This window comes from Monodon monoceros, unplaced genomic scaffold, assembly GCF_005190385.1.
Source record: "Monodon monoceros isolate NGI ecotype Baffin Bay Population unplaced genomic scaffold, NGI_Narwhal_1 Super_Scaffold_18, whole genome shotgun sequence".
NCBI lineage: Eukaryota > Metazoa > Chordata > Mammalia > Artiodactyla > Monodontidae > Monodon > Monodon monoceros.
Window position 1 is genome coordinate 176,970,289 of NW_021703774.1, and position 27,434 is coordinate 176,997,722.

The 27,434-nt window shown below is 55.0% G+C and overlaps 1 protein-coding gene across 8 annotated transcripts in view; it reads left to right on the forward strand.

Annotated features, from left to right (window-relative positions):
- Nucleotides 1–13,307, forward strand: part of NPHP4 (nephrocystin 4) — a 137,500-nt gene extending 124,193 nt beyond the window's left edge. For 5 of the 8 annotated variants that reach the window (XM_029228734.1, XM_029228735.1, XM_029228737.1 and 2 more), the window contains 10 exons: nt 3,190–3,416; nt 3,498–3,684; nt 4,506–4,589; nt 8,312–8,468; nt 9,040–9,125; nt 9,697–9,782; nt 10,813–10,984; nt 11,627–11,806; nt 12,077–12,220; nt 12,748–13,307. In XM_029228734.1, coding sequence (XP_029084567.1) covers nt 3,190–3,416; nt 3,498–3,684; nt 4,506–4,589; nt 8,312–8,468; nt 9,040–9,125; nt 9,697–9,782; nt 10,813–10,984; nt 11,627–11,806; nt 12,077–12,220; nt 12,748–12,888 — 1,464 coding nt within the window. In that variant the 3' untranslated portion in view covers nt 12,889–13,307. Of the gene's footprint in view, nt 1–3,189; nt 3,417–3,497; nt 3,685–4,505; nt 4,590–8,311; nt 8,469–9,039; nt 9,126–9,696; nt 9,783–10,765; nt 10,985–11,137; nt 11,593–11,626; nt 11,807–12,076; nt 12,221–12,747 lie in introns of those variants that run through there. The other 3 variants (XR_003794454.1, XR_003794455.1, XM_029228738.1) reach the window with 3 other exon arrangements.
- The last annotated feature ends 14,127 nt before the right edge of the window (nt 13,308–27,434 follow it).

Below are 27,434 nucleotides of genomic sequence, written 5' to 3' on the forward strand. Positions count from 1 at the left end.
ACCATTCAGGGGGCTTCCCTGGTGGCGCAGTGGTTGAGAGTCCACCTGCTGATGCAGGGGACGCGGGTTCGTGCCCCGGTCCGGGAAGATCCCACATGCCGCGGAGCGGCTGGGCCCGTGAGCCATGGCCGGGCCCGTGAGCCATGGCCGCTGAGCCCAGACAGCCGGCTGGGCGAGCGGGTCCCCGGCAGAGGGCGGCAGAGTCTTGCTGGCCGAGGAGCAGCGCTGTGGCTGTGAGGACGCTTTGAGGGGAGGCCGGCCGTGGGCTGGGCTTGGGGCAGGCCTCCTCCCCGGCCACGGTGCACCCAGGCTGCTCCCTCCTGTGCAGCCTCTGAGGCTCCGCCATCTGTCACCCGGGGGGGACACAATTGGTTCCCGCGTCCAGGTGGTTGGGCCCCGCACACGGCAAGTCCTCAGTCCAACAGCTGCTGGTGTTGTTGTTAGCATCGTTGTTATTATGATTAATTTGGCTAGTTTCCTGTTATTTGATATGTTCTTTTTAATTTATTTTTTTTTTATTTTTGGCTGCGTTGGGTCCTCGTTGCTGCGTGTGGGCTTTCTCTAGTTGAAAGCAGGGGCTACTCTTCGTTGCGGTGCGCGGGCTTCTCATTGCGGTGGCTTCTCTTGTGGAGCATGGGCTCTAGGCGTGCAGGCTTCAGTAGTTGCGGCACACAGGCTCAGTAGTTGTGGTTCGCGGGCTCTAGAGTGCAGGCTCAGTAGTATGGCACATGGGCTTAGTTGCTCTGCAGCATGTGGGATCTTCCTGGACCAGGGATCGAACCAGTGTCCCCTTCACTGGCGGGCGGATTCTTAACCACTGCGCCACCAGGGAAGCCCTGATATGTTCTAATAGAGAAATCAACAGCTCAGAACCCTCATTTTGAATACAGCCGTGAGCTTGGAAGTAATTGGATTTCCAAATACAAGAAAAATTTCCACTAAATTGTAATGATTTCCTGGGTTCGTAGCCCTGGAGAATTTTGAGGTGAAAGTAACTTGATGTATCAGATATGCGGTAGTCTCTCTCCAGAGCTTTTTAGCCTTCTTTGAAGAAGGGATGGGAGTTCTATGAAATCAGTGGGTCCTTGGGAAGAGAGTCGACAGGAGCTGTGCCCCGGCTGGCCCTGCACACGCGTAATGAGGGTGTGGAACTGTGTGTGACTTCTTGTGCGGGGGGGAGGCTGAGGGCAGCTGGGGTGCAGCTCTCTCTCCCTGATGGTCAGATTTGAGGGAGGCTGAGGGTCTTGGGGTTTCCTGGGGGAGGTGGTGAGCCTGGGGCCAGGAGCACAGAGTGTGGGGCTGACAACTGCTTTGGAATCCCTGCGGTGCCCTGGGACAGTCACAGCCTCCCTGTGAGGGTCACTCGGCTTAACCTGTGTGCAGTGCTCAGGACGGCGGCTGCCCTAGCGACAGCAGTCAGTCCCTGCGTCCTCTCTCCTCTGCGTACCCTCTACAGGGACACCCCAGCAGCTCCGGGATTGCCCCTCATGCTAGCAAATTGGTGGCACTAGTCCCACGTTCCGTGTTGTCAAAACATGCCAAGTGCCATGGAAGAGAGGACTTTACTTTCCAGAAATGCCAGCACTTGGCCCACGGGTCTCCCTGCCCATCCCTGGACCTGTCACGGGACCACAGTGCAAATTGCTGCCTCTTGGGGTCTGAGCGGTCCAATACGTGTCATCACCTCTGCCTGCATGGGTTTTGAATTAAGAAAGAAGACAGGTCTATGGCAGAAAGAGACCAGAACATCAGCTCTGTTTCACTGGTGGCTCTAGTCATCGGTAAAGCTGTTGCTGGAGGATTGGCTCGCGTCTGTACGAGGCTGAGCCTGCGGTTAACGGCAGCCTCACACAACCTGGGTCATGCCAGGTGACCCCACAGGTGGATTCTTCTTTCCAGCCTTTCCACCTGGCCAGGGGCCGTGTGGGCACCTGATGCCCTGGGGCCACACTGTCTCGGCCTGTGGCTTTTACCCACCAGGCCTGCGGAAAACCAGGGAGTGGCTGTTACGGTGCCCGCCCGGGTGGTCAGTGTGACGGGCCAGTCCTGTGCCCACCTCCATGTGGCCTGTCCCCTAGAGCCCTCGTCCCAGGGCAATACAGGTTGTGTCCTTGGCAGGTCAGAACAACCCGCTGTCTCAAGTCGAGGTTGAAAAGCCGAGCTCTGTCTGTTTCTCACCCTAAATTACATCTGGCTGTGCTGCCCAGCCCAGCCTGGTAGAGGCTCCATCCCGCCGAGAAGCTCTGATCATAAAATGCCCACATAGGGAGGCGTCAGATGTCAACATGACCACCCTCCCGTTTTTAAATCCCCAGGGAGAAACTAAAGGCCCAGCTTCAATTCCCCTGCTGGGGAAAGGCCAAAGTTTTGGATATTGGAAAGTCAGTCTCCAAAACAATTTAAGTGAGAGGTCAGATTTGGTCCTCACCTTCTGAGTTAGAGTCCGAAGGCCTTCAGATGCCTGGGCCTCCTTGCTTTTGGAGGCCCTCAGCACCCAGCTGCCTCCCTAGCACGTGGGCATATACCTTCTAGGTCTTGGGCTTGCAAAGCAGCCTCCGACGGGCCTCGCTTTTTACTGCAAGGCACCCGAGAAAGATAAGCCTGTCCCCAGCCTCTAGAACACATGTGGGGTGGCCAAGCCCATTGAAACATAAGGCATTGGAAGAAGGAGGTGAATGAAGGACCCACGCTGAGCCCACCAAGACAGCGTGCCTGGGTCTGGACCCTGGCCCAGCTTGCGGTCAGTCATGCCCGGCCACAGCCCCTCCTGGGGACTCTGCTCGCAGACAGGACTCCCGCTGTCACACCGGAGGCCTGGCCGGTGAGCTGGTCACCTGCCTTAGTTTGGGGACCATTCTTTCCTCTTTTATTGGTAGCTTCTGCTCTTAATTCCCAGTGTGCCCAGGTGGGTGGTTGGAGTCTCGGGGGCATGCGGGCAGAGCCCTCCTTCCACGGGTACATCACCTGTGGGCAGAGGGAAGCCGGGGTGCTGCAGATGGGCAGCCCCATTCCCTGTCCCCCAGAGCTGTAGGTGGCCATTCCCAACTGACCCCGTGTCGGTGGGGGAGGGGCGGTGGTGATTCCAAGGAGATGTGGTGTTTGGGGCAGGTGGGGAAGGGGCCAGAGAACAGCCCCCAAGCAGCAGGGCGCCCCGGGACCGTGGCCCCGCTTCGGCCCCTGTGTCCGCAGGCCCAGCAGAGCATCCGTGCCCAGCACGCTCGGGACCTGCAGCTCATCGCCGCCTACCGGGAGCGCACCAAGGCCGAGAGCATTGCCAGCGCACTGAGCATGGCCATCACCACGCGGCACACCATCCGTGCCACTCTGGGTGCCGCCGAGTTCTTCGAATTCGCTCTCAGGAACCCCGACAACACGCAGCACACCGTGACCATCTCGATTGACAGCGCTGAGCTCAGGTGGGAGGGTGGGGCGCCCCCTCGTGTCCTGGGACCGACTGGGAAGGACATTGTGCCCAGCGCCGTCTCCCCTCCCTCCAGCCTCATCCTGGACGGTCGGGAGTGGCGGTACTTCAAAGAGCTGGCTGGCCTGCACACGCCCCTGGAGGAGGACATGTTCCACCCGCGGGGCAGCCTGGCCCCCCAGCTCTTCCTACGCCCCCAGGAGATGGTCCACATCCCTTTCAAGTTCCAGACCTTCTCTGCGGGTCCGCGGGCCTTGGCGCAGGTGGGGAAGGCCATTTGCCGAGGGGGCTGGCTGGGCACAGGGGAGGCCCATTTGCCAAGTAACGTGGGAGATGGGGGCCTCCTCCCGTGCAGTGGGAGGGTTAGCCTTCGGCCGTCCCCCGCCCCACCTGCCTCTCCACACGTCCTGGCACCTACACTGTGCCCAGTGGCCTCGTGGTTCACCTGGGCTCAGGAGAGGCTGGACCACCTCCTCTTCAGTCTCTTTGCTAAACTGGTAGAAGAGCCTTTCTTAAACCTCAGAAGAGCTAGTGTTTTCTGAACTCCCCAGTTACTACTGTTTGCCCACTTCTCATGTAGCGTTTGCTCCCCGACGTGAACCTCAAAGACTCTGGGGTTTCACGTCAGGGTGCGAGCGAGCACGTGCTTTGGTAGGGCAGACACGGCGTGCGCGTTTCTTCCTGACCTTGTGAGGTCAGCTCTGTAGGGCAGTGGTCATCACTGAGACAGGCGTGAGAGGCTCACAGGTTTCAGTGCAGGCTCTTTGGATGCATTTTTGGGGCAAGAGGTCATCAGGACCGCGACGAAGGTGTCAGACCTCTGGCTTCGGGTGGAGCTGGGTTACGGGACCTGACCCCCCCGCCCCGCCACCCACAGCTCACACGGCCTCCGCTTCCTCTTTGGGGCTGTGGGCCGGTTAATAACAGCAGCCGCCTGGGGTTCACTCTGAGTGTAAACGAGACCCCGGAGCCCTGGGCCCAGGGCGGCGGCCGTTCCTACACGTGGAGGCCCCACGGGTAGGAAGAAGTGCCTGTCACCCTGGGCCTCCATCTCATGACCTGGGGGCCCCCTGGTTTCTCGCAGGCCTCTGCTGAGCTGAGACTCGAGAAGGACACGGACGCTGGGTCACCTTGTAAGTCCAGCACGATGCCCACGAAACACGCCAAGGTAGGGGGGCAGACCGCCCATCCGATGTTCCGAGGTCTTGCAGTGCCAGCCAGGGGTCTTGTGAGAGGACCAGGTGAAGCGCGTCATGGGTTCTGCTGTTTGTTACTAATGGTAAATAGGACTCAGTCCCATTGCCACCTCAGGGGCGGCTTGTTTGCAGGGCACACTTTTCAACCCCCTGCCTGCCGATGGGATGTCCTTATGGGAGGTTGGGACACTGTCGTTTTGTAGGAATTTCTGAAGTTTTCTTGTTGTTGTTTGTTTGTTTGGGGGACAGATGCCTTTTATAGGACGTTGAAAGTAAAAACAGAAACACTTTTATGCCCGCCGCCCCCACCCTCACCCCGGGACAGATTTCGGTGCAGTTGCAGACTGAGGACCTGGCAGCCCTGTGTCCACAGCCCCATCCTCGGGGGAGATTTGCTGTGTTTTATTTAAATGTGGAGCCACAGCTTTGCCTTTGTCTAAAGGATATGTTGGCTCTTTATTTAGGGCTATAAATTAAATCTGAGAGGCTAATACGTTTTTCCTTACATGAGTTTGGAGTTTTAAAACAAATCCCAGATATCTTATTCAACGTGTATCTCTAACAGATAAGGACTTAAAAAAAAAGAACAAAAACCTGGCTACGTGAATCACTGCCCCCAAATTAGTAACAAATCCTCAGGACAGCCCGATGTCCAGTCCATGCTGGTCACTCATCTTATCACGGTCGGTTTGTGGGAGTTGGGGCCTGCTGTCCTCAATGCTCTGTCTGTGGAGACGCTGGGCGTGGGCCGGCCTCTGTGGGCCGACCATGGCTTCACGTGCAGAGGCCACGGTCGGTGGCTGTTCATGGTGGCTGACGTGTCCGCTAAGGGTCCACTGCCCACATCCGTTATCCCACCAGGTGGAAAGCGGTGAAATCCTCTCACTGTTCTTGTACTTACTAGCTGTGACTCTTCTATAAAGAAGAGCTTTCCCCCATCAGCCGTTTGGTTACCCTGAATATATTGATACTTAATACCGGAAGGTCAGGATAAATGTTGGGTTCTTTCCCTTTATTTATCAATTGTAAAAATAATGAGTTGTGCCCTGGGAACATCCAAAGATGGTCAGTTTTGGGGGGTCTTATGAACTCGTGGTTTTATATTTGCTGTGTGGCAGGCACTGGGCTGTAAAACTGTCCTCTCTCTGGCCACGGCCATACCTTTCAAGTCAGCGCCTGTGCCTTTTTTTTTTAAACAGCTCTTTATTTTGAAATGTTCTCAAACTTAGACAAAAGTTAAAAGAATAGTGCAAAGAGTTCTCATGAATTATTTACCCAGATTTCCCAGTTGTTGACATTTTATATTTGCCTTATCATTCTGTGTCTATATTTATCCTTATTTTTTTCTGAACAATTTGAGAATAAGTTATGGACAAACTTCCCCATTGTTCCATGAAACTTAGAGCTCCTGTGTCCTGAAAATAAGGACACTCTGCTCCATAACCACAGTAGAACCGGGGAAATCAGGAAATCGGCACTGATACAATCTCATCACAGACCCCGCTTGCACTTTACCAGATATCCCAACACTGGATCCCTCACCCACCCAGCGTCCCACGGTGCATCCGGTGGTCCCGCCCTAGCTTTCCTTGCCTCTCACGGCCTCGGTACTTTTGAAGTGCACAGGTCATTCCTGCTACCTGCCGCTCAGTCTGGGTTTGTCTGGTGTTTGCTCGTCAGTGGGTTCAGGCCGTGTATTCAGGGCAGGAAAAGCACAGACGTTTTGCTGTGTTCTTCTCATAACCTCTTATTGGGAGGGACACAATGTTGATTTGCTCTGTTACCAGTGATGTTAATTTAACTCTCTTACTTGGTTAAGATGGTGTCTGCCGGGCTCCTTCAATGTAAGATTAATTAAGAAGTATTTTATAGTTGATAATTAGAAAGTAACGGGGAAGTATTTTGTCAGGAGATACTCAGGCTCTGTGAGTATCCTGCTCCTCATTCAACTTCTGCTGCTCGTTTTAATATCCACCGATGCTTCTTTTTTTTTTAAACTGAAGTGTAGTTGACTTACGATGTCCTGCCAGCCTCTGCTGTACAGCAAAGTGGCCCAGTTATACACAGAGACATTCTTTTTAGAATTTCTTCACTGATGACTCTTGCGCGACGGTTGCCCATTGGTGGCTTGCAGATTGCGTCATTCCTTCCTTGTTCTAAGTGAGGCGGCACTTTGCCTTCATCCGTTCATTCCTGAAGTTTGTTTGTCAGCGTTATGGACCATGAATTCCTGTTTCATTCAGTGGCTTGTAATTTGTTCCTGTCTTTCTTTGTTTTGCTGCTCATCTTGTCCCGGCGGCTTCGGCTTCAAGCTGGCCCCTCTGTCCTTTTGACATGTCCCTGTCATTCTTGGAGCACTTCCTTCGTGCCTGGCGCACAAGATGTTCCAGAGTCGTCTTCCATTTTCCTGCCCCATTTCTGGAATCAGCCGTTTATCTAAGGCTTCTTTTAGCGGAGAATGGTGTTTAGAAACTGAAGTCTGGGTGCTGAGAGGGCTCATTACGACTGGGGTGCCCTTGCTTCCGGTCCTTCTGAGCAGAGAGAGCTGAGGAGTGTATGTCTGTGTGTGTGTCTGTGTGTGTCTGTGTGCACGACAGCTAAATAAATGGTCGGTCATTGTGGAGCTGAAGTCCCAGCGTAGCGGTGAAATTCCGGCAGGAGTGTCAGGGCACAGCTGCCAGGCATGAGGGTGCAGTGGTGGGGCTCGCCTCCCAGCAGATGTGGGAAGAGACGCGTGGGGCAGTGGCCTTCAGGTGATGCTCCAAGAAGGCAGAACCAACACTGTGGGTCGCTTAAAGACCCAAAGAGGGGGGAGAATGGTGAAGAAAAACGGGGGACGGTGATGACGAGTTCAGGAGGGGCTCCCTGGGGCGGACGGGCAGGGTGCTGAGGGCGCAGAGGCTGGGCAGTGTGCACCGGGTGCCTGTTCCAAGCCCACGTGGCCTCGTGGGTGGCTGCCCAGTTATAATTGGTCCCGTTACACATCTAAAAGATTTCACGATAAAACTCACCAAAGTGCAAGAGCGTCCTTTCCCACGTGGAAGGTTTGTCTGGGGGCCCTAGCTTGGCGCCAACCGATGTGGGAAGGGTGATCCGTCTTGGGGTTGGCCGTGTGCTGCCCTCTGTCCTGGGCCCTGAGAGCTCACTGGGCTGGCCAAGTCCTGGAATAAAGACACCAGCTGCATCGTGTTCCCAATTAGGACCTGTATTGGACAAATAAATTTTTTTAGTTAGTAACTTTTTTTTAAAGGAAGTTTGTATTTCTGGCCCTTTGGGTTTAAGCACAGCCCCCTTTTACCTTCTGGGGGACATGCTCTGCTCCCACCCACGAGGACCTGGTGAGGTTAGTATCCAGATCCTCCCAGCCTGCAGGCAGCGGGTGCGTCGGCGGGGGAGTTGGGGCTGCAGACCTTTCTCGCTGGTCTTTTTGGCACGTCCCTCCCCTCCGGGAAGTGGCAGGAGTGGCAGCCGTGCGTGGTCTGAGCATGTGGACCCTGTGCTGGGCCAGTCCTCGCAGGTGGGCACCTACGGCTGCAGACCCCGTGCATCTGACCACGCCTGTCCTTCCCACTTCGTGGGCGTGAGCGGACCCCATGGGGACCCCCGTCCCTGTCCGTCCAGGGAGGCACCGTGCACGCAGCTGCCCACAGCCCTCGTGTGGGTCCCGATGCTGTGCCACCTGCTCTCCCGGCAGGTTCTGTTCTGCGCAGGCAACGGCAAGCCCCTCGCAGTGCTCTGCCTGACTGTGGAGCTGCAGCCCCACGTGGTGGATCAGGTCTTCCGCTTCTACCACCCAGAGCTCACCTTCCTGAAGAAGGCCATCCGCCTGCTGCCCTGGCACACGCTTCCAGGCAGGTCCCGCTGTCCCCACGGCTGGCATTTGGCAGGTTCAACAGGTGGAAAAGGCTTCTCCCCAAGGGCGACGAGTGGTGTCCTTGCATCACCCTGCGATGCTCTTTAACAGCACAGGGCACAGCTGCAAATTCTGCCGCTTGCCTCAGTCGTTTGATTGTTTGACATGGTGACCGTCTCACCTCCTCTGAGATGACAGGCGCCCTTGGCAGGCTGATTCCGTTCTGAAATCCACAGCCCTGGGAAGGTTGCCTGGCCTCTGGTGTCAGGCTCTGCTCTGCCCTCAGTCCTGGGCCTGGAGAGCTCTCCGGGCTCCCCTGCACCTGCTGATTCATTTCCAGCCGGTGCCTTTAGAACAGATCCGAGTCTTTTACACCTGGCACTGGCTCCATGGCACCCCCGCTTCCTTTTGGTTAGTCTCTTGGGGTGAGTCCCCGGGGAGGCGGTTCGGAACGGAAGGGCCAGTGTCCACGCAGGCGGCAGTGTCCATCCCCCAGCAGGTTTCGTTGAACACCTGTGATGGCCCAGGCTTTCAGGAAAAGACATTTGTTGTGATATTCCCCACTCCAGGTGCTCCCGTGGGGATGCCCGGTGAGGACCCCCCGGTCTACGTACGATGTAGTGACCCGAATGTCATTTGCGAGACCCAGAACATGGTAAGTTCTGTAGCGCCCTCCCGGGAAAATCCTTCCCTTCCAGGTCCCGCCCACTGTCTGCACCCCTGGTCTCCTGCAGCCTCTTCATTTGGGGTTTTTGCTTAAGTGGTTTCTTTCTAAGATGCTGAAGGGCTGCTTTGACATCGCCATGAGAGCTTTATGAATGAGTTTTCATTTTTTCTGCTAGCAGATCACTTCCTTGATTATCTGAATTTCAATTAAAAAAAAAAAAGACATGAGGCAAACTGAATAAAGTGAGGGGTGATTAAGGCACTTATTAGCTGCCTTTGTGTAAGGACAGCGGCCATAACGTATGATTGGTTGGGAAACTGGGTGAAGTCTCCTGCGGAATATCATTATTAAACTCGATATGAAATCAAGAAGTTAATGATTTTTCTCTTTTGTAGTGACAAAAACAGTGAACTCTGACGAGTACAGAAAATGAAAAACGTGTTAGGGGGAGGGGGCCTGGTTCACACCTGCGTTTGCTTCCTGCAGACTTGGGGGGCTGGGGTCAGAACAGAGAGGCAGTAGTGTGGCCGTGATGTGCACCCCCACCCCTGTCTGGCAGGGCCCCAGGGAGCCACAAGACGTGTTCCTGAAGGTGGCCAGTGGTCCCAGCCCGGAGGTCAAAGACTTCTTTGTCACCATTTACGCGTGAGTACGTGGGCCCTGGTGGGCTGGAGGGTGGGAGAAGGCAGTGAGGAGGCAGGCTGGGGACTGCTGGTGGCACTGGAAGTGGGCCAGCCCTGGCTGCCTCTAAACTTGGGATGGGGGTGGGGGCCATCAGGCCTTTGGCCACATGAAGTGAGTTTCTCAGACTGGCCAGGGTCTTGCAAGGGTGCCTCTGCTCAGAGCGGCACCACAGCCTAAGGGACACGTTGGGAGCCTGGCCAGGAGAGAAACTCGAGGCTGCTTCTGCCCCAGCATAGTGCCAGGACGGCCCAGGCAGCCCTTGTCCCTGGGGTCCCCTCCCCGAGTCCGAGGGAATGCAGGCGGCGGTCCTGCCCAGGCCCCCCAAGGGGAGGTGGAAGGTGACATCATTTCCTTTGATGCCCGAGGACTGGGTGAAATGACCCCGGTCCCTTTACCTTTTCCTCTAAGTCGTATATCCCAGCCCTCGAGACCCTTTAAAACCGGTGCAGGCTGGAGGGTTTGGTGCAGCCCTCATGGGAACGGGCGGGGGTCTCCTGTGCTCAGTGCCCACCTGGCTGAGGGGCAGCACCAAGCCTGCACCTGCTGTGTGGTGGCCACAGACTGTTGTCCTGACGGCCCGTGGGCAGGTGATGCTGAGCCCCATTTACAACCAAGGGTCAGTGTCCTTGGGCACCAGGCAGCTCATGCGGGCCCCAGGCTCAGGCCCACGTGACCTCCAAGCCCACGTTCTCATCCACGCTGTGCTCCCCATGGACTTTGCTCCAGGCCTGGTTTGGGATTAAGCTGGCCTAGGTGCACATCTGCAGAAGCCCACGTTGCCCGGCCTCCAGAGTATCTGTTCAGGGTCAAAGTCACACAGAGGCCGCAGACCCGCCTGAGAGCTTCCACCTTGGAGGGAAGGTGGCCGAGCGGGTGACGGCGGCTGGACCCCAGCCCGCCCTCCTGGCCGCCTTTTCAGCTTCCTCGGGGCCCCTCCCCCGCAGTTGGTGTACTGCCCTCGCCCGACCGTGAGTGACTTCTGCCCGCGCAGGGACCGCTGGCTGGCGACGCCCGTCCAGACTTGGCAGGTCCACCTGCACTCCCTGCAGCGCGTGGATGTCTCCTGTGTCACAGGCCAGCGGACCCGCCTGGCCCTTGTCCTCCGGGGCATGCAGACAGTTAGGAAAGTGAGGGCTTTCAGCTCCCACCCCCAGGAGCTGACGGTATGGCCTTCAGCGGGAGTGCGTGCGGTTGGCTGTTGGGTTTTGCGGGTGTACCCTGGTCCCTCCCCACCCTTGCCCACCCCGGGGAGGGGGTGGGAGCTGGGCTGCGGCCTGGTGGTCGGTCCTGAAGACTTTGATAGAGTCTTCATTCAGATCCCCTTTATGAGATGTGCGTCGTGGGATGAGAGACACGTAAGCCCTGAAGGTGAATTTGTAGAATTGTTGGGAGGTAAATGTTAACAGTTACTCTGGAATCAGTGCGGCTGCAACCGTACATCTGGATAACGAGGGTGATGGGGACGCCCTGCCAGCAGGCCAGGGTTCAGAGCTGGGTCTGGCTAAGCTCTCTCTCCTGAGGCCGCTCTGACACTTAGGGGGTCACGCTGTGTGGGAGGGGACTCGCCCCGCACAGATGGGGACACAGACTGTGACCCGCAGGCATGGGTGCTGGTGGTGAGGTCTGGTCTGGCCTCAGATCGGGCCTTCTTACCTCTGACCCCATGCAGGCCAGGGGACTTCCCGCCCAGTGCAGGGGTTCCCCTGGGACCCTCTCAGCCCCTGGGCTGCGTGCCCAGGAAACCCCTCGTCTGCACGACTCGAGGGGCTGCCTCCCGACCTGCTTCTCCTCTGTTGTTCCTGAAGACAGACCCCAAAGGCGTCTTCGTGCTGTCCCCTCACGGGGTGCAGGACCTGCACGTGGGCGTGAGGCCCCGCAAGGCGGGCAGCCGCTTCGTGCACCTCAACCTGGTCGACGTGGACGCCCACCAGCTGGTGGCCTCGTGGCTCGTGTGCCTCTCCTGCCGCCCACCCCTCATCTCCAAGGTCTGACGTGAGACGCGCGTGGGCCACACGGTTCGGGTGGTGTGTCCTGTGACCTGGCCTGCCCAGATCGAGGCCGGCGTTTCCTCCTCCCGGCCCCTCTGGCTGGGGGCCTGGGGGGTGGGTGTTTCCTCCTGTACCGTGAGCCCCTCGACCCGGAACTCGGGGGGCTTGTCTGCCGTATTTATTCAGCGTCTGGGGCCCAGGAGCGCAGGGCAGGCTTGGGAAGAAGTGGCTGGAGGAGTCCGGGGCCAACTCCTGCCCTCCCCACAGGCCTTTGAGATCACGCTGCCTGCCGGGGCCGGGAAGGGCGCCAACAAGCGCATCACCTACACCAACCCCTACCCCTCCCCGAGGGCCTACCGCCTGCACAGCGACCATCCCCGCCTGCTGCAGTTCAAGGAGGACGCCTTCCAGGTGCGGGGCTGCACAGGGTGGGGGGCCTGGGCGCTGCTTCTCCCGGGACCCTACCTTGGGGGCGTCAGCAAGTCCTGGGGGAGAAATGGCCTGTGGCCCGAGTGAGGCGCTTGTGGCCCCCAGGGGCACCCTCTGCTGAACTCTGCCCGGGCCTCTGACCCAACACCCAGGCCCCGGCGGGGGAAGTCCTGGGGGTGACCTTCCCTGCAGTGTTGCAACAGTTTCATCCAGACTGCTTGGCAAGTTAGGCCTTTATCTCCTGTGACTCTTTCAGGGAAAGTGAGCAGTGGCTTGGGCGGATCCGGGTCTGTCCCTCGCTGGAGGGTGTAGTGACGTGTCTCCCGGGGCTTTGGGAGGAGTAGCTGGGAGGGCTTTGACAGTGACGCTGGGAAACTTGGTTCAGATCATGAGTGTATGTTCTGGGGCCTGCGAGCCTGGGGAATGTGTGTACGCCTGTGTGGAAGTGGCTGGAAGAGAGAGAGGGGGGTCAGCAGGGTGGGCGCTAGGACGGCGATGCTTCTTGCCAGGTCGGCGGAGGCGAGACCTACACCATCGGCCTGCGGTTTGCGTCCCGTCAGAAGGCCGGGGAGGAGGAGATTCTGATTTACATCAATGACCACGAAGACAAAAACGAGGAGACGTTTTGCGTGAAGGTCATCTACCAGTAAAGGAGCGGCGGGGGCCGTCCTGCCGCTGTTCGCTGTTGGGGTCAGGCTCCTGTCCCGGAACTCGGCACCGTGGACTTGGCTGAGGGAGGTGGGGGTCGCCGTGCCCCTAGCCGTTTGCGATGCTCCCACCCAGTCAGGCTGCTGCCAGTACCAACCGCGCAGCAGCCCCACTGGAGTCCTGAATGTGAACGTGCGTGCCCCAGTGTACCCGGGGCCCGTTTCTCTCTGCGGCACACGGGGGATTGTCGCCGTCTGTGATGTTAGGATTTACTGTCAGCAAAATGTATTTTCTGAATCATTTTAAATGATAAAATTATGTTTGTAAACTGAGTTTTATACAAACACTATTATTTGCTATGTAATGTTTTTTATGCTGGTATTATTTCACATCTTTTAAAAACGTTGTACGAAATATGAAATTTTTGCACGTTTTCTCTTTTGGCAGTTTTCTTGAGCGTTTTCTGCTGTTTTCGCCATTGTCAGAGTTTTCTGTCTGCAGCATCAGCTTCCTTTTCCCTGGAGGATGACGTCGCCGGGGGACGGTCAGGTGGCCCATGGTTTGTGGCCTCTGGGAGAGGCTGCTTACTCCTGACCTGAGGGGAGGGCAGCTCTGACCTCTGCTTCTGTTGTCACCTCTCCTGCTTCTGGTCCCCCTGCCTCCCTTTGTAAGGCCCCCGTGATGATATTGGACTTACCTGGAAGATCCAGGACAACCGTTCTGTCTCAAGATCCTTCACTCCATCCCCTTTACCACGTGAGGTCACCCAGTCACGGCGTCCAGGGATCAGGTCAGGCCGGCGGGGAGGGGGCATTGTACTGCCCACCCCCATCCTGTTGTCCAGAACCTAGTCACTTGGCCACACCCAGCTCCGAGGGGTCTCAGAAATGTTGTCTTTCTTCCAGGCGGTCGTGTGTCCAGTTGACTTTGGGGGATGGTATCCCTAGCGGGGGAGCGGGGAAGGTTTAGCGGGGCAGCTAGTCATCTTTGCCCCAGCGCTGCTGGTGGGGATGGTGAGAAGTGGCCGGACGGGGAGCGTCCCAGGGGTGGAATCGGCAGAGTAAGTGACGGATTAGGGCTTAGAAACAGAAACTTTACCTTCAGTCTGTTGGAAAGATGGACAGAAAGGAAGCGCGCTGTCCCAGCCCCGGGGTGGTGAGGAGACAGCAGGGTGGTAGCCAGCTGTGCGCATGTGCAGACGGGAGACCAGACTCCCATGGAAAGTGGCCCATGGTGGGGGGTCTCTCTCTGCACCGTGAACCCAGGGGAGCTCCCCGTGATTGAGAGCAGTATGAGCCCTGGGGAAATGAGCGGGCAGGCTCTTTGGAGAGACGGTCAGCAAGGCGGCCAGGGTCAGACGCACCGTAGGCAGGAGCGGGGCATCGGCTGCCCCCAGGGAGCCTGATTTAGACCCCAGCCCCGTCAGCGGGGTTACGGACGGCACCTGCACTGGAACGGAGGCCAACCGCGCCACCTCGGGAGGGGCCCCTGCAGCACCCAGCAGCACCCTGCAGCACCCTGCAGCCTCCTGCCCACAGGTCCTCCCCGCCGGGCGTGTGCCCCCAAAGAGCGGCGTGGAGTTGGATTCTGGAGAAGAGAACTGCCTCAGGCCTATCTGCCAGTCTGCAGCGTGAGGACCCACCACGGGGCCCGTCTGTCTGTTGTTCGATGGTCCCTGTTGTCTTTTCAAGGGCGGCCTCTGCGTTTTGCACGCCTGCTGCGCGCACGGCATGATCTCAGCTCATCCACGCCCCGGGCCAGTCCAGGCCCAGGCCCCGCCACCAGGGACCAGGCCCCGGCGGGGAGTGTGTTTAGGAAGGAAGGCAGTTCTGGAGCCCAGTTGCTTGCTGTCCTGGGGGCACGCGGTGTGGGGGGGAGGTGGGCAGGGGACGCTTCGTTTCATCTCCTCCCATTTCCAGATGCTTCCAAGAGCCGGGTAATCTAGGGGCCGCTGCTCTTCCTAGAGGCAGATCCGCTGGGGGCGCACTTCACCCACACACAGCGGTGGGACCTCAGCAGCTTCCTTACCCCACGTCTAGTCTGCAAGGCAGAGACTGCAGTGGGGGCCGTTCAGGCCTTTCTGTAGCTCAGGCCGCCGTCCCCAGCGAGCTGTGCCGAGGGGCCGGCAGCAGCCCTGCCCTGGCTGGAGGTGGGGTCGGGGGCGCCCCTCCCCACTGTGCCCGGGGGGCCCGCAGGCTGCAGGTGCAGGAGCTGAGGGTGGCGGGGCGCTCGAGGAAGCAGCGGCCGGCCTTGGCGAGAGAGAGGCCATCAGCCAGGGATGCCCATTCTCTGGCCCTCACTCCCTCGTTAGTTCATTCTTTCATCCATCCGACCTTGGCTGTGGGCGCTCCTCCGGGCTCTGTTTGTGCAGGAGGTGCGGACACTGTGGTGCCCTGAGACGGACACCTTCCCTGCCCCAGGTCAGGAGCTGACCTCCTGGGGGGCTCAGACGATAAAAAGTGGGTACAACATAGACGGTCGGCTGGGTGGTGATAAAGTCTGTAAGGGGAAAGGCAGGAGCAGGGCGTGGAGCGGGTTGATGTCAGAAGGAGGGACTGAGCGGGTGGCGGGTGAGAAGGGAACGGGAAGGGGTGGAGGGGCCGGGGCAGGTCTCGGGCTTGTGGGCTGCAGGCTGATTCTCGGGTGATGCAGGGGTGACGGGGCTGGGCTGGACAGGTGCCTCGCCTCAGGACCAGCAGCGGGGGCCACATTAGTGACCTGCCTTCCCCAGTGGCCACCGCGTCGGCGCCATGGGGGCTGGTGAAGCTGGGCTCAGCTGGGTCGGGGGGGCGTGGGGGGCTGTCCACGCTTTTTTAAGTCAGAAAAGTAGATTCTCTACACACAGAGGACCTTTCCCTTTGCCCTTTTTCCCGTCCCCTCCTCCAAACGCCCTCCCCCCGGGGACTGTGGCCTTCTGGTCACTCTGGCACGCACACCCCTCTGTTCTTGAGCGCCGGTGAGGATTTGAAGCCCCTCCCAGGAGTGAGAATCGGGCACAAGATGGGGGCTTGTGCTTGTCAAAATTTATGCCGTTCTGAGCGTTTTTTCCTTCCCTTTCTTTTTCCTTTTTTTTTCTTTTCTCACAAAAAAGAGAGATTTTAAAAATTATATTTATTTATTATTTATTTATCTTGTCTGCGCGGGTCTCAGTTGTGGCACACGGGCTCTTAGTTGCAGCGTGTGGGATCTAGTTCCCCGGCCAGGGATGGAACCCGGGCCCCCTGCACTGGGAGCGCGGAGTCTTACCCACTGGACCCCCAGGGAAGTCCTGAGAGATTTCTTTTGCGATAAATTTTCAGTGTTAAATAAAAGCCATGGCTGTGATCTGCCATCTTGGGGCTCTTCTGCTGGGGCCCAAAGCCCAGGTCAAGTTCACTTGCGCTCTGGGTTGCAAAACCCAGGCCTTCTTCCTTCCTTTATGAACCTGAGGTGTCCTGCCCCGACGCCCTAGACGTGGACTAGTATTTTCATCTAACTTCTGACTTCCTGGTGGTCAGTTCCCTGGCCCAGCTGGCATGTGCAGAAGCGCCAGGTGATTTACACGAGAAAGCGGGGGCCCAGCCCGCTCCTCGGGTGGATCTGCCGTAAGGGCTGGGAGCCGCTGCTTCTCCTGCACAAAGACGCACCATCTTTCAAAGGGAACCTTATCATTTCCATCAAGGGCGTTTTTAGCATTAGTATTTTATTTCTTCCCTTCTGTCCCTCCTCCTCCCACGCCGGCCGAAAGCTACTTTTCACTAAATGGAGTGAAATGAAAGCCAGATTAGCCGCTTTGCTTTGCTCCTGTCTGATAATGATTTGATGCTATGCTTTTATCTACTTAGAAATAAATTAAGGCGCCTTTTAAAACTGTTGCCTCAGGTTCGAAGAGGTTGGGGAAAACAACCGTTCTGTTTCCTTAGCAACTTTTTTTCCTCCCTGTGGAGAAGGTTGGGGTGTATGCAGCTGTAACCCCCAACAATATGGATGTAGTGGTTTTAGTTTTATTTTCAGGGACGTGTGCTGAGACCTTTACAAAGAAAGAGCAGGAGAGGAGGGGAGCGAGGGAAACAGCCAGTGGCCTCGAGAAGTCGTGCAAGTGCGTCCGTGTCTGGCGTGTCTTGAGCACCGTGGGGGTCTCCCTGGTCCCATGTGGGACGCTGCCCTCGAGTCTGAGGGACAGACAATGAATCCAGAGGCCCTTCCTGCTGGTGGAGGGGGCGGAGCTCCACATACAGTCAAAACCTTGTCATCAGGACACGTCTGCTGGCGTGCCACAGCAAAGCCTGATCTGATCTCCTGATCCCACAGCAAAGCCAGGTCTGAGCTGGTTGTGGGGGGCTGTGCAGGGCCGAAGAAGCCTGCTCTCCGTGTCGGGGAAGGCCCGCCTTGGGGCAGCCAGCCATGTGTCATCGGTGTCACCACACTTCTCCTTGCCTCTCCAAGGCTGTTCAGGGGGCCCTGAAAGCCAAGTGCAAGTCAGAGGGTGATCTAGGGTCCCCACAATATCCATGTCCACCGAGAACCTCAGAATATGACCTTATTTGGGAACAAGGTCTTTGCAGGTGTCCTTAAGGTAAGGATCGAGATGGAGTCATATTGGGACCATTAAGGTGGTCCCTAAATCCAGTGAGTGTCCTTTAGGAGACAGAAAAGGACACACAGAGAAGTGGAGGCCTCCACAATGGTGGAGGCCAAGATTGGGGTGATGCGTCTGCTGGTCGAGGACCACCAAGGATTGCTGGGAGCCACCAGCACCTAGGACAGGGGCCTGGGACCCATCCTCCCTCAGAGCCGCCCGAAGGACCTCTGGCCTCCAGAGCTGCAGGAGAATATACTTCTGTTGGATTAGGCCACCTGGTCACTTGTGACGGCAGCCCCAGGGGTCTTAAATATCCATGTAACCAGCGAATCAAGATTTCTGGTCTTTGGGAGGGAGGGCCAGGTATAAATCTAAAGAGTGACCTGTAAACAGGGCGACCCTTTGCTGTGTGTGGCCGTCCCCCGGGCAGAGGTGGCTTCCTGCAGCAGTGGGGCCGCTCGGAGGAGCAGCGTCAGCCTCTAGTGTCTGTCATCTCGGTTGTCAGATCCCGAATTGATCTGTGAATCAAGGCTCTAAAGATACATTTCATTGCAAGAATTCAACCTTGAAATAATCACACATCAAAGTGATGAGTCTGTCTCCAAGAGGCAAAGTCACTAAGACGAGTGTTATGACGACACTTAAGGGAAAGGAAGGGGCAGAACAGTCTCCTTGCCCCCAAAAGCTGAGTGTGCCCGAGGCTCAGGGGACGCCCAGGTCGGAATGGGTGTGAGGCCGGTGGGAAGGGCCCCGGGCTGCAGGCGACTCTGTCCTTCTAGATCTCTCCCTCTGCAGCTCTTCTGCTTCTCGCGGCCTCCAGCCTTCAGTGGGTGAGGCAGAGGCAGGAATCCTGCAGAGGCCGCGGGCCCTGAACTCTCTCTCTCTCGGCTTGTCCGCCCTCTCCCTCACCTTGGCTGGGCAGTGGGTATGGGCAGAACGGATCCAGACGGGCCTGAATCCTGGCTCAGCTGTGGCCTGCAGCTGTGGCCACTCTGCGGGTGCCTTCTTCTCCTGTGTGAGGTGGGGTCCTCAGTCTCTGTGTGAAGTAGGGTCCTCAGTGTCCTGTGTGAGGTGGGGTCTAGGAGCTCCTACCGCTTAGAATCTTCTTAGGATCTGGGTTTCATGCAGCGGCGGGGAGCTCAGGTCTAGTGTGATGGCCTCAGGACCGTTCCCAAGCATCGTCCCCATCCCACCAGGCGGCTCTGAGTGCAGTGCCCGCCTTGGGAGCCGTTTTTCCTTCCACCCTGATTGCGGGCCTGGCTGGGTGACATGCTTTGGCTGTGGCCTGGGGGCGCAGGTTCTGTGGCTGTGTCCCAGATGGGCTGCTCTCTCCCTGGGCCCCAGGCTTGGTTGCAGGGAGGGGAGGAGAGGAGGGTGGCTCCTCTCGCAGCTGGCGGCCTCCCAGTAGCCTGTTACACTTTGTTCAGATGTTTTTTAGAAGTATGGATTTGAAACGTTTGGTCCTTTTTGAACCAAATATAAACTTTGACCCTTTCTTCCACTTGCCCGGTTAGTGTTGGACTCCAGCTCTGGCAGCTGAACGGCGGGGCTCAGAAATGTCATCTCATGAGTCCCTGGAGACACCAGTGCTCCTGTCTGGGTGCCCCGTGCGCTCTCAGGACCCTCGTGTTCCAGATTCCAGATCACCCCTTCTTACACATCCAGGCCAAAGAAAGTGAAGGCGGGTTCTCGTGTGTGTAGTTGTCATTGTCCGTGTCTCCCTGAGCTGCGCAGTGCTGGGCAGGGCTCGTGGCATCTCTAGGAGGTCATGAGGGCAGAAGACACACAATGGGGATGACTGACCCACACCCTGACCTCGCGGCTCACTGGCCTATGTGGCCCCAGTCATTGCTGCCTCCCCACCTGGGTTAGTCACCTGTCCCAACAAGCACCACAGATGTGGGCTTAAACAACAGAAATCAGTTCTCTCCAGAAGGCTGGGAGGCCAAGATCAAGGTTTCGGCCAGTTGGTTTCTCCTGAGGCCTCTCCCCTTGTCTTGTGAACGTCTTCTCCCTGCGTCTCCCCACTGTCTGCCTTTGTATTTATCTATGGCATGATTTTCTTTTCTTGTAAGAACATGAGTCCTGTTGGATTAGGACCCACCCTTATGGCCTCACTTTACTTAACCACCTCTAAGATCCCATCTCCAAATACAGTCGCACTCGGAGGTCCTGAGGGTTAGGACCTCAACAGATGAATTTGGGGGATGTGATTCAGCCCCTGACACAGACCTCTGGCTGCCACCCTCATGCTTACCCCCCTGCCCCCTCTGCATCTTGCCCCCTTCCCTTGCCTCCTGTTCTCACAGCCCCTTCCTTTCATTACCGCCATACTCTGAGACCCCTGGCCGTCACAACTGCTGGGCGGAGGCCCCGTCTGTCGGGCCCGTAGGCAGCGGAACAGGGAGACAGGCTCTCAGCCATGCGCAGAGTCTGTCCTTGGATCTGTGGCCCTAACCCTCAAATAGGCCTCAGGCAAATGGCCCTACCACACTTTCCTGGTCTGTCTCTTCTTCAGGCTTCCAGAGAGCGGCCCACCCCTGCTCCTTTCTTCTCAGACCACCCAGAGCCCACCCTCAGAGTCAGCTGCTAATCTTGCCTCATCCTTCATGGAGGAAAGAGGAGCCACCAGACCAGAACCGTCCTGTGGTCCCACCGTGATCTGTGACCCGGCTGTGCCCGAGGCGGTTGCCATCTCGCCTGCCCTGACAGAGGACCAGGTGTCCTGGCCCCCACGGGGGCCCGAATCCCACCCCTCTAACTCCTGAGGACCTCACTCCTGCCATTCTGTCTTTCCTGGAACCCTCCGCATACAGCCATTCTCGATCACCCATCTTAAAAAGAAAAGCCATTTCTTTCTCCATTCTCCCCTCTCGCTACCACCTGCTCTGTTCCTCTGGATAGAAAATCTTGCCAGCGTTGTCTGTGTCCAGTGTCTAAAGCCTGCCCCCATCCCCCCGCCATCATTCTCTCTCCTGCCCCACGGAGACCTCACTTTCAAGCTTACCTATGGCCCCTATGAAGCCAGGTCCATGGTCACTGTCTGTCCTCTTTGCTCTGGCTACCTGGCACCGCGGCTTCCCTGCCTGGTCTCCTGGAGTTGTGGGTGGGGGCGCATTCTCCTGCTTTTCCTCCAGCCTCTGCCCCCTCGTCAGCCGGCCTTTGACTGCCACCTGTCCTCAGCCCCTCTGTCCTGGTGGCCGCCTCCTGTCCCCTGATTCTAAACAGCGTGGCCACGTCTGTCACCCCTCACACCCGTACTGTGGCCCTGACATTTTCCAGCACCGCCTCGGGCTGCTGTCTGGGCAGTTCCCAAACCTGCTGCTCCTCTGTAGATGGTTCCCAAACTCTGCTCGCTTGGAGTGGCCCCCGTTTCCTGCCAGAGCTTCCACTCACCTAGAGGTACCGTACATTCAAGCCCATTCCCCTGTGATGGGAATCTAGGTGTTCCCAATTTTCCTATAATAAAATGCTGCAATCGATAAGCTTGTACGTGTACTTTCATGTTCTCCTGTGAATGTTCTGTAGGATTGAGCCTACTATTGGATTTACCGGGTCCCCTAAAAAACGAAACATCTTTTTCTTTTTATTTATTTTATTTTTTCTAAAGGATTAGAAATCACAACGTTGATTATTTATTTAATTATTTATTTGGCCGTGCCGGGTCTTAGTTCCCACATGTGGGATCTTTTGGTTCCAGCATGCGGAATCTTTAGTTGAGGCATGTGGGATCTACTACCCTGACCAGGGACTGAACCCAGGCCCCCTGCATTGGGAGCGCGGAGTCTTAGCCACTGGACCACTAGCATTTAATAATAGTAATGTTCCCAGCAAAGAACAAACCTGCATTCTACCATGGGTCGAAAACTCTTTGTGGGCTATTTGGAAAACATTACTTAATGTTTTCCTTAATTAGAATCAATTACGAGACCCTAGTAAAGAAATAAGTCCAAACATGAGATTCTAAGACCTCACACTGTGAAAACGTCTTTTCACTTTTAAAGTTAAATGTGTACTTTGTAAAACGATTCGAACAATACCAAACAAGAGTATAAAATAAAAATTTAAACATTCTCTCTTCCCCCCACAGCTTCCAGTAACACTTCCCAGAGGACACTACTGTTTCTCTTGGATCCTTCTAGAATATGTTTATGCATTTTAGTGCAGAAATAGGTGTACTTTTATTTGCACATGGGATAACATTCTTTTTGCTCACTTCATTCTTTATCCTAGCGATCTTTTCAAAATGTGACATACAGATCTTGCTGAGTCGTTTGTATTGACTTACTGCTAATGTCTTACCATACATGTTTATAGTTTTTGTTTTAAAATATACATTCAGAAGAGTATCTACAGCTTAAATATGGTTTAAAGAATAATGCTACAGTGAACACTTATGAAACCACCACATAGAGAAATGGTATCTTTAAAAAAATTTTTCATTTTAAAACTCTAGGCTGGTCTCAAGAACACAGCTGCCTTTTGTGTATTGATCTATAACTGGCGACATGGCTAAACTCGTTTATTAATTTTAATACTTTGGCTGTAGGGTTATGTTAGGGCGGCCGTGTGAACACTCGTATCATCTGTGAGCGTGACAGCCTTCTTTCTCCCTGTCCAATCCTTATCTCTTTTATTTCTCTTGCTTGTCCAAATGCACTGGACGAGGCTTTCTAGAAAAATATTCCATAGGAATGGGTGTAGTGCACATCCTTGTTTTGTTCCTGATTTTAAAGAAGGTGCTGTCAGCGTGTCACCATCAACATGAACTTGTGTAACCACAGTGCCCTGTCTGAGGAACACCCTGTAGAACCAGGGTTCCGTGGAGGTCATTTTGGAAACCGCTTCTCTGCAGGGTTTTGGAATCGAGGAGTCCGGATTTTGTCCTTTACTGGTGATGGAGGCGGGCTCATACTTCTGTACTAGATTGCCCTGTTAAAGTTCAGATGTAACTTTATGAGTCCTGATCGACCACTTCTCACAGTAATGGGACTCTTGGCCCTGGGCACAGCTCCCACCATGGCCAACTTCACCAGAAAGCGCCCTCGCTTGGGAATGTCACTGGGTCTCACTGGTCCCAGCCATGTGTGGACAGTGGGGTTGATCCCCCTAGAGCATTAGCTGTGCTCAGTTCCCCTCTCACACCATGAACAAAAAATAGGCCTCTAGCATCGTTTTTAAAAAAGTTTTATAAATTTATTTATTTATTTATGGCTGCATTGGGTCTTCGTTGCTGTGCGTGGGCTTTTCTCTAGTTGCGGCGAGCGGGGGCTTTGTTGCGGTGTGCAGTCTTCTCATCGCGGTGGCTTCTCTTGTTGCAGAGCACGGGCTCTAGGCACGCAGGCTTCAGTAGTTGTGGCACGTGGGCTCAGTAGTTGTGGCTTGCGGGCTCTAGAGCGCAGGCTCAGTAGTTGTGGCTGAAGTGCTTCGTTGCTCTGTGGCATGTGGGATCTTCCCGGACCAGGGCTCGAGCCCGTGTCCCCTGTAATGGCAGGCAGATTCTTAACCACTGCACCACCAGGGAAGCCCAGGCCTCTAGCATCTTGAGGGGTATTGGCTTCAGGTGAGTCAGCCCAGCTGGAGGCAGGTGGCCCCACTCAACATGCCAAGATGGGCGTTGAGAAATAGGCTTCCTGAGTCTTGTAGCCCAGACCTCAGGGCCTTTGCAGGAAGGAAGCACAAAGTAAATACGTGAAGAGGGGTTTGCTGACCTGCTAAGCTGGTCTCTGCAGAGGGTCTGGGAAAGAATGATTCACCTCTTACGACCCATTGTGCTGTGCATCCCACACGTGGAGTGATAATGGAAATGACCCAAGAGACCCACAGGGAAGCAGCAGCGTCACACCCTCGGTCATGCTGTATCCCGCTGTCAGGAACCCCAGGATGAGCCCCTGGGGCACGCTGCCAAACCCCGTCCTTTTTGAGACTGTGAGCTACTAATTGAGGCTCTCACCAAAGGAGAGACTGGCTCGGGTCAACGATTTAAGTAAACCTCAGGCTTGGATTTATTCCAGCTATTACCCCTTCATGTAGGTAAGCTCAGGGATCAATTATTTTGGATCAAATTTTTGGTTCAGTTGTTTTTTAAAGGAAGAGATGCATTTCTGTGTTTTTTTTAGCATCTTTATTGGAGTATAATTGCTTTACAATGGTGTGTTAGTTTCTGCTGTACAACAAAGTGAATCAGCTGTACGTACACATATATCCCCATATCCCCTCCCTCTTGCGTCTCCCTCCCACCCTCCCTATCCCACCCCTCTAGGTGGTCACAAAGCACCGAGCTGATCTCCCTGTGCTGTGCAGCTGCTTCCCACTAGCTGTTTTACATTTGGTAGTGTATATATGTCCATGCCACTCTCTCACTTCGTCCCAGCTTACCCTTCCCACTCCCCACGTCCTCAAGTCCATTCTCTACGTCTGTGTCTTTATTCCTGTCCTGCCTCTAGGCTCTTTAGAACCATTTTTTTTTTTTTTAGATTCCATATATATGTGTTAGCATATGGTATTTGTTTTTCTCTTTCTGACTTAACTTCACTCTGTATGACAGACTCTAGGTCCATCCACCTCACTACATATAACTCAATTTCGTTTCTTTTTATGAGTAATATTCCTTTGTACATATGTGCCACATCTTCTTTATCCATTTATCTGTCAGTGGACAGTTAGGTTGCTTCCATGTCCTGGCTATTGTAAATAGAGCTGCAGTGAACATTGTGGTACGTGACTCTTTTTGAATCATGGTTTTCTCAGGGTATATGCCCAGTAGTGGGATTGCTGGGTCATACGGTAATTCTATTTTAAGTTTTTTAAGGAACCTCCATACTGTTCTCCATAGTGGCTGCATCAATTCACATTCCCACTAGCAGTGCGAGAGGGCTCCCTTTTCTCCACACCCTCTCCAGCATTTATTGTTTGTAGATTTTTTGATGATGGCCATTCTGACCGGTGTGAGATGATATCTAATTGTAGTTTTGATTTGCATTTCTCTAAAGATTAATGATGTTGAGCATCTTTTCATGTGTTTGTTGGCAGTCTGTATATCTTCTTTGGAGAAATGTCTATTTAGGTCTTCTGCCCATTTTTGGGTTGGGTTGTTTGTGTTTTTTGATATTGAGCTGCATGAGCTGCTTGTTATTTTGGAGATTAATCCTTTGTCAGTTGCTTCATTTGCAAATATTTTCTCCCATTCTGAGGGTTGTCTTTTCGTCTTGTTTATGGTTTCCTTTGCTGTGCAAAAGGAGGTTTATTTTTTTTAATGAAAATTTGTTTAATAGTGAAGAGAGTGAGAATGGATTGCTCTGAGTTACTGGATCCCGATGCGTGTGTATTTGCATCAAACCTTTTGCAGGCTGGGCTCGAGCCCTCTGGTGCTGCTGGGACTCATTTCTGTGCAGCGGGACCTCCCAGCTCTCAGACTGGAGGGAGGTGGTGCGGCCAGCTGGGGAAGGGGAGGGGTCCGCGGAGGGAGAGATGTCAGGCTTCTTCCACTGTGGTCAGCGGGTTCTCCTGGGCCCAGGAGAACATCCTGGGGAGCGTCTACCAAGGATGAGGGGCTGGGTCGCTCCCTTTCCAGCTCCATCCATACCCAGCTGCTCTCAGAGGTCTGGCCAGCCTCGTGCAGCCCAGGAGGAAGGCTGGATGGCGAGCTGAGGGTGTTTGCAGCGGGCTCCTGGCAGGGACTGAACGGGGATGGGCAGAGGGTCTGCCAGGGTGCTCATGTTTCCTTTCTAACTTACAGCTGGGCTGCAGGAGGGCCAGGAGCCTGAATAGCCAAGTGTGGGCGGAAGATTCCAGAGCGCTGGCTGGGCCCCTGTGGGCTCCCCGTCAGCCTGCAGGTCCCTGCACTAACGGTGCCATACCTGGGGCTCCAGAGGTAGAGCTGGGACTAACCTCCCCTGAACAACAGGCGTGAGAAAGTTCCTCCAAACTGCCGAGGGGCTGGAAGGTGCCGGCAGCCCTGAGCTGGGTGCAGGGTGGGCGTGCTGCCGGGGGCGCTGCCCGACCGGCTTGCGGGTCATGAGCCTGGCTGTTTCCCCAACAGACAACGTGACTCCTTTTCAAGCGCATCGAGCCGTGAAACCAGAGACGAGCTTCACAGGGCTGGTGAATCTCAGCTCTGCGCAGCGAGGAGACTCACATCCATCTCCAAGATGCTGGTGGCCAGGCACCCAGGGCCCGGCTTGTCGTAGCTGCTCAATTAGTGTTCCTCCAAGGCACGACCCCAGACGAAGCCTTCCGGCTTCTTCCTCACGGACCCTGCCCCCTCCCGCCCCAAGCTTTGCATTTCATTTACCAAGTGATCCTCAAAGAGTGGAACCAAGAGGCTCAAACACCGGCTCACGGGCTTCCCTTGAGGCAGCTGGGCTGTGGGGCGAGCCCATGAGCTTGACGCTCCTAACCAGGGTCTTGCATTTAATCAAAACTCAACCTGATAGAGAATGGACTTGAGGACACGGGGAGGGCGAAGAGTAGGCTGGGACGAAGTGAGAGAGTGGCATGGACATATATACACTACCAAAGGTAAAATAGCTAGCTAGTGGGAAGCAGCTGCATAGCACAGGGAGATCAGCTCGGTGCTTTGTGACCACCTAGAGGGGTTGGATAGGGAGGGTGGGAGGGAGATGCAAGAGGGAGGAGATATGGGGACATATGTATATGTATAACTGATTCACTTTGTTATAAAGCAGAAACTGACACACCATTGGAAAGCAATTATACCCCAATAAAGATGTTAAAAAAACCCCAAAACAAAAAAACTCAACCTGAGCACCACCCCCAGCCCAACGCTACCTTCAAGGGCTTTATCTTTCCCTTGGGGGCAGGAGCTGGGCACCAATGGCTGCAGGCAGAGCAGAAGACAGCCTCCATCCTGATGTCCTGCCCCTGGAGAAATGACTACTGGATTAAACATCTGAGCTGGGAAAGCGGTTTGGGTCCTGAGACAAGGGATGATGCCCAGGCCGGGGAGCTGGTCCATGGACAGCCCCCTAGGGATGGGCCACGGGGAGGGCGGGGCTAGGGCAGCTGTCTCTGGAAACGAGGCCGGGAATTACTGGGCAGCGTAGTGGTGAGACTTACTGTATTAAAAAATAATAATAATAAATATATATATATATATATATGTAATAGTTTGTATCTGCTAATCTCAAACTCCTAACTTACCCCTCCCTCATCTTCCCTTTTGGTAACCATAAGTTTGTTTTCTGTCTGTGAATCTGTTTTTGTTTTGTAAATAAGTTCATTTATACTATTTTTTAGATTCCACATATAAGTGATATCATATGAGATTTGTCTTTCTCTGTCTGATTTAGTTCACTTAGTATGATAATCTCTAGGTCCATTCGTATTGCTGCAAATGGCATTATTTCATTCTTTTTTATGGCTAAGTAATATTCCATTGTATATATATATCACATCTTCTTTACCCATTCATCTGTCAGTGGACATTTAGGTTGCTTCCACGTCTTGGCTATTGTAAATAGTGCTGCTATGAACGTTGGGGTGCAGGTGCCTTTTTGAATTAGAGTTTTCTCTGGATATATGCCCAGGAGTGAGATTGCTGGATCATATGGTAACTCTAGAGACCTACTGTTTATTGAGCTTCTGCTCTGTGCCAGGTGTGGCCCCAGGCACCTTTCAGATGACATTTCATTCAGTTTCCTCAGCTACTGTGTAAGTGAGATGCTGTGATGCTCACTTTACAGATGAAGAACCAAGCTCATCAAGGTTAAGACGTGTGCCCGGGCTGCACAGCCAGGAGGTGATAAGCTGGGAATCAGCCCAGGTGCTTGCCGTGACCCCGAGTCACCTCCAAATTTGCTTGGCCTCAGCCCCTTCCCAGCCGCACAGCTCAAGGGGCAACTTTCACAGCAGATGCACAACCTGCACAGCTGTACATGGCCGCCCTGATCTGGAAGCCCCGCCTCCTGGTTTCCAGCCCCGGGAAGCCATACAATTGCAGGCAATGCCTTCTTTCTTTCCGTCGCT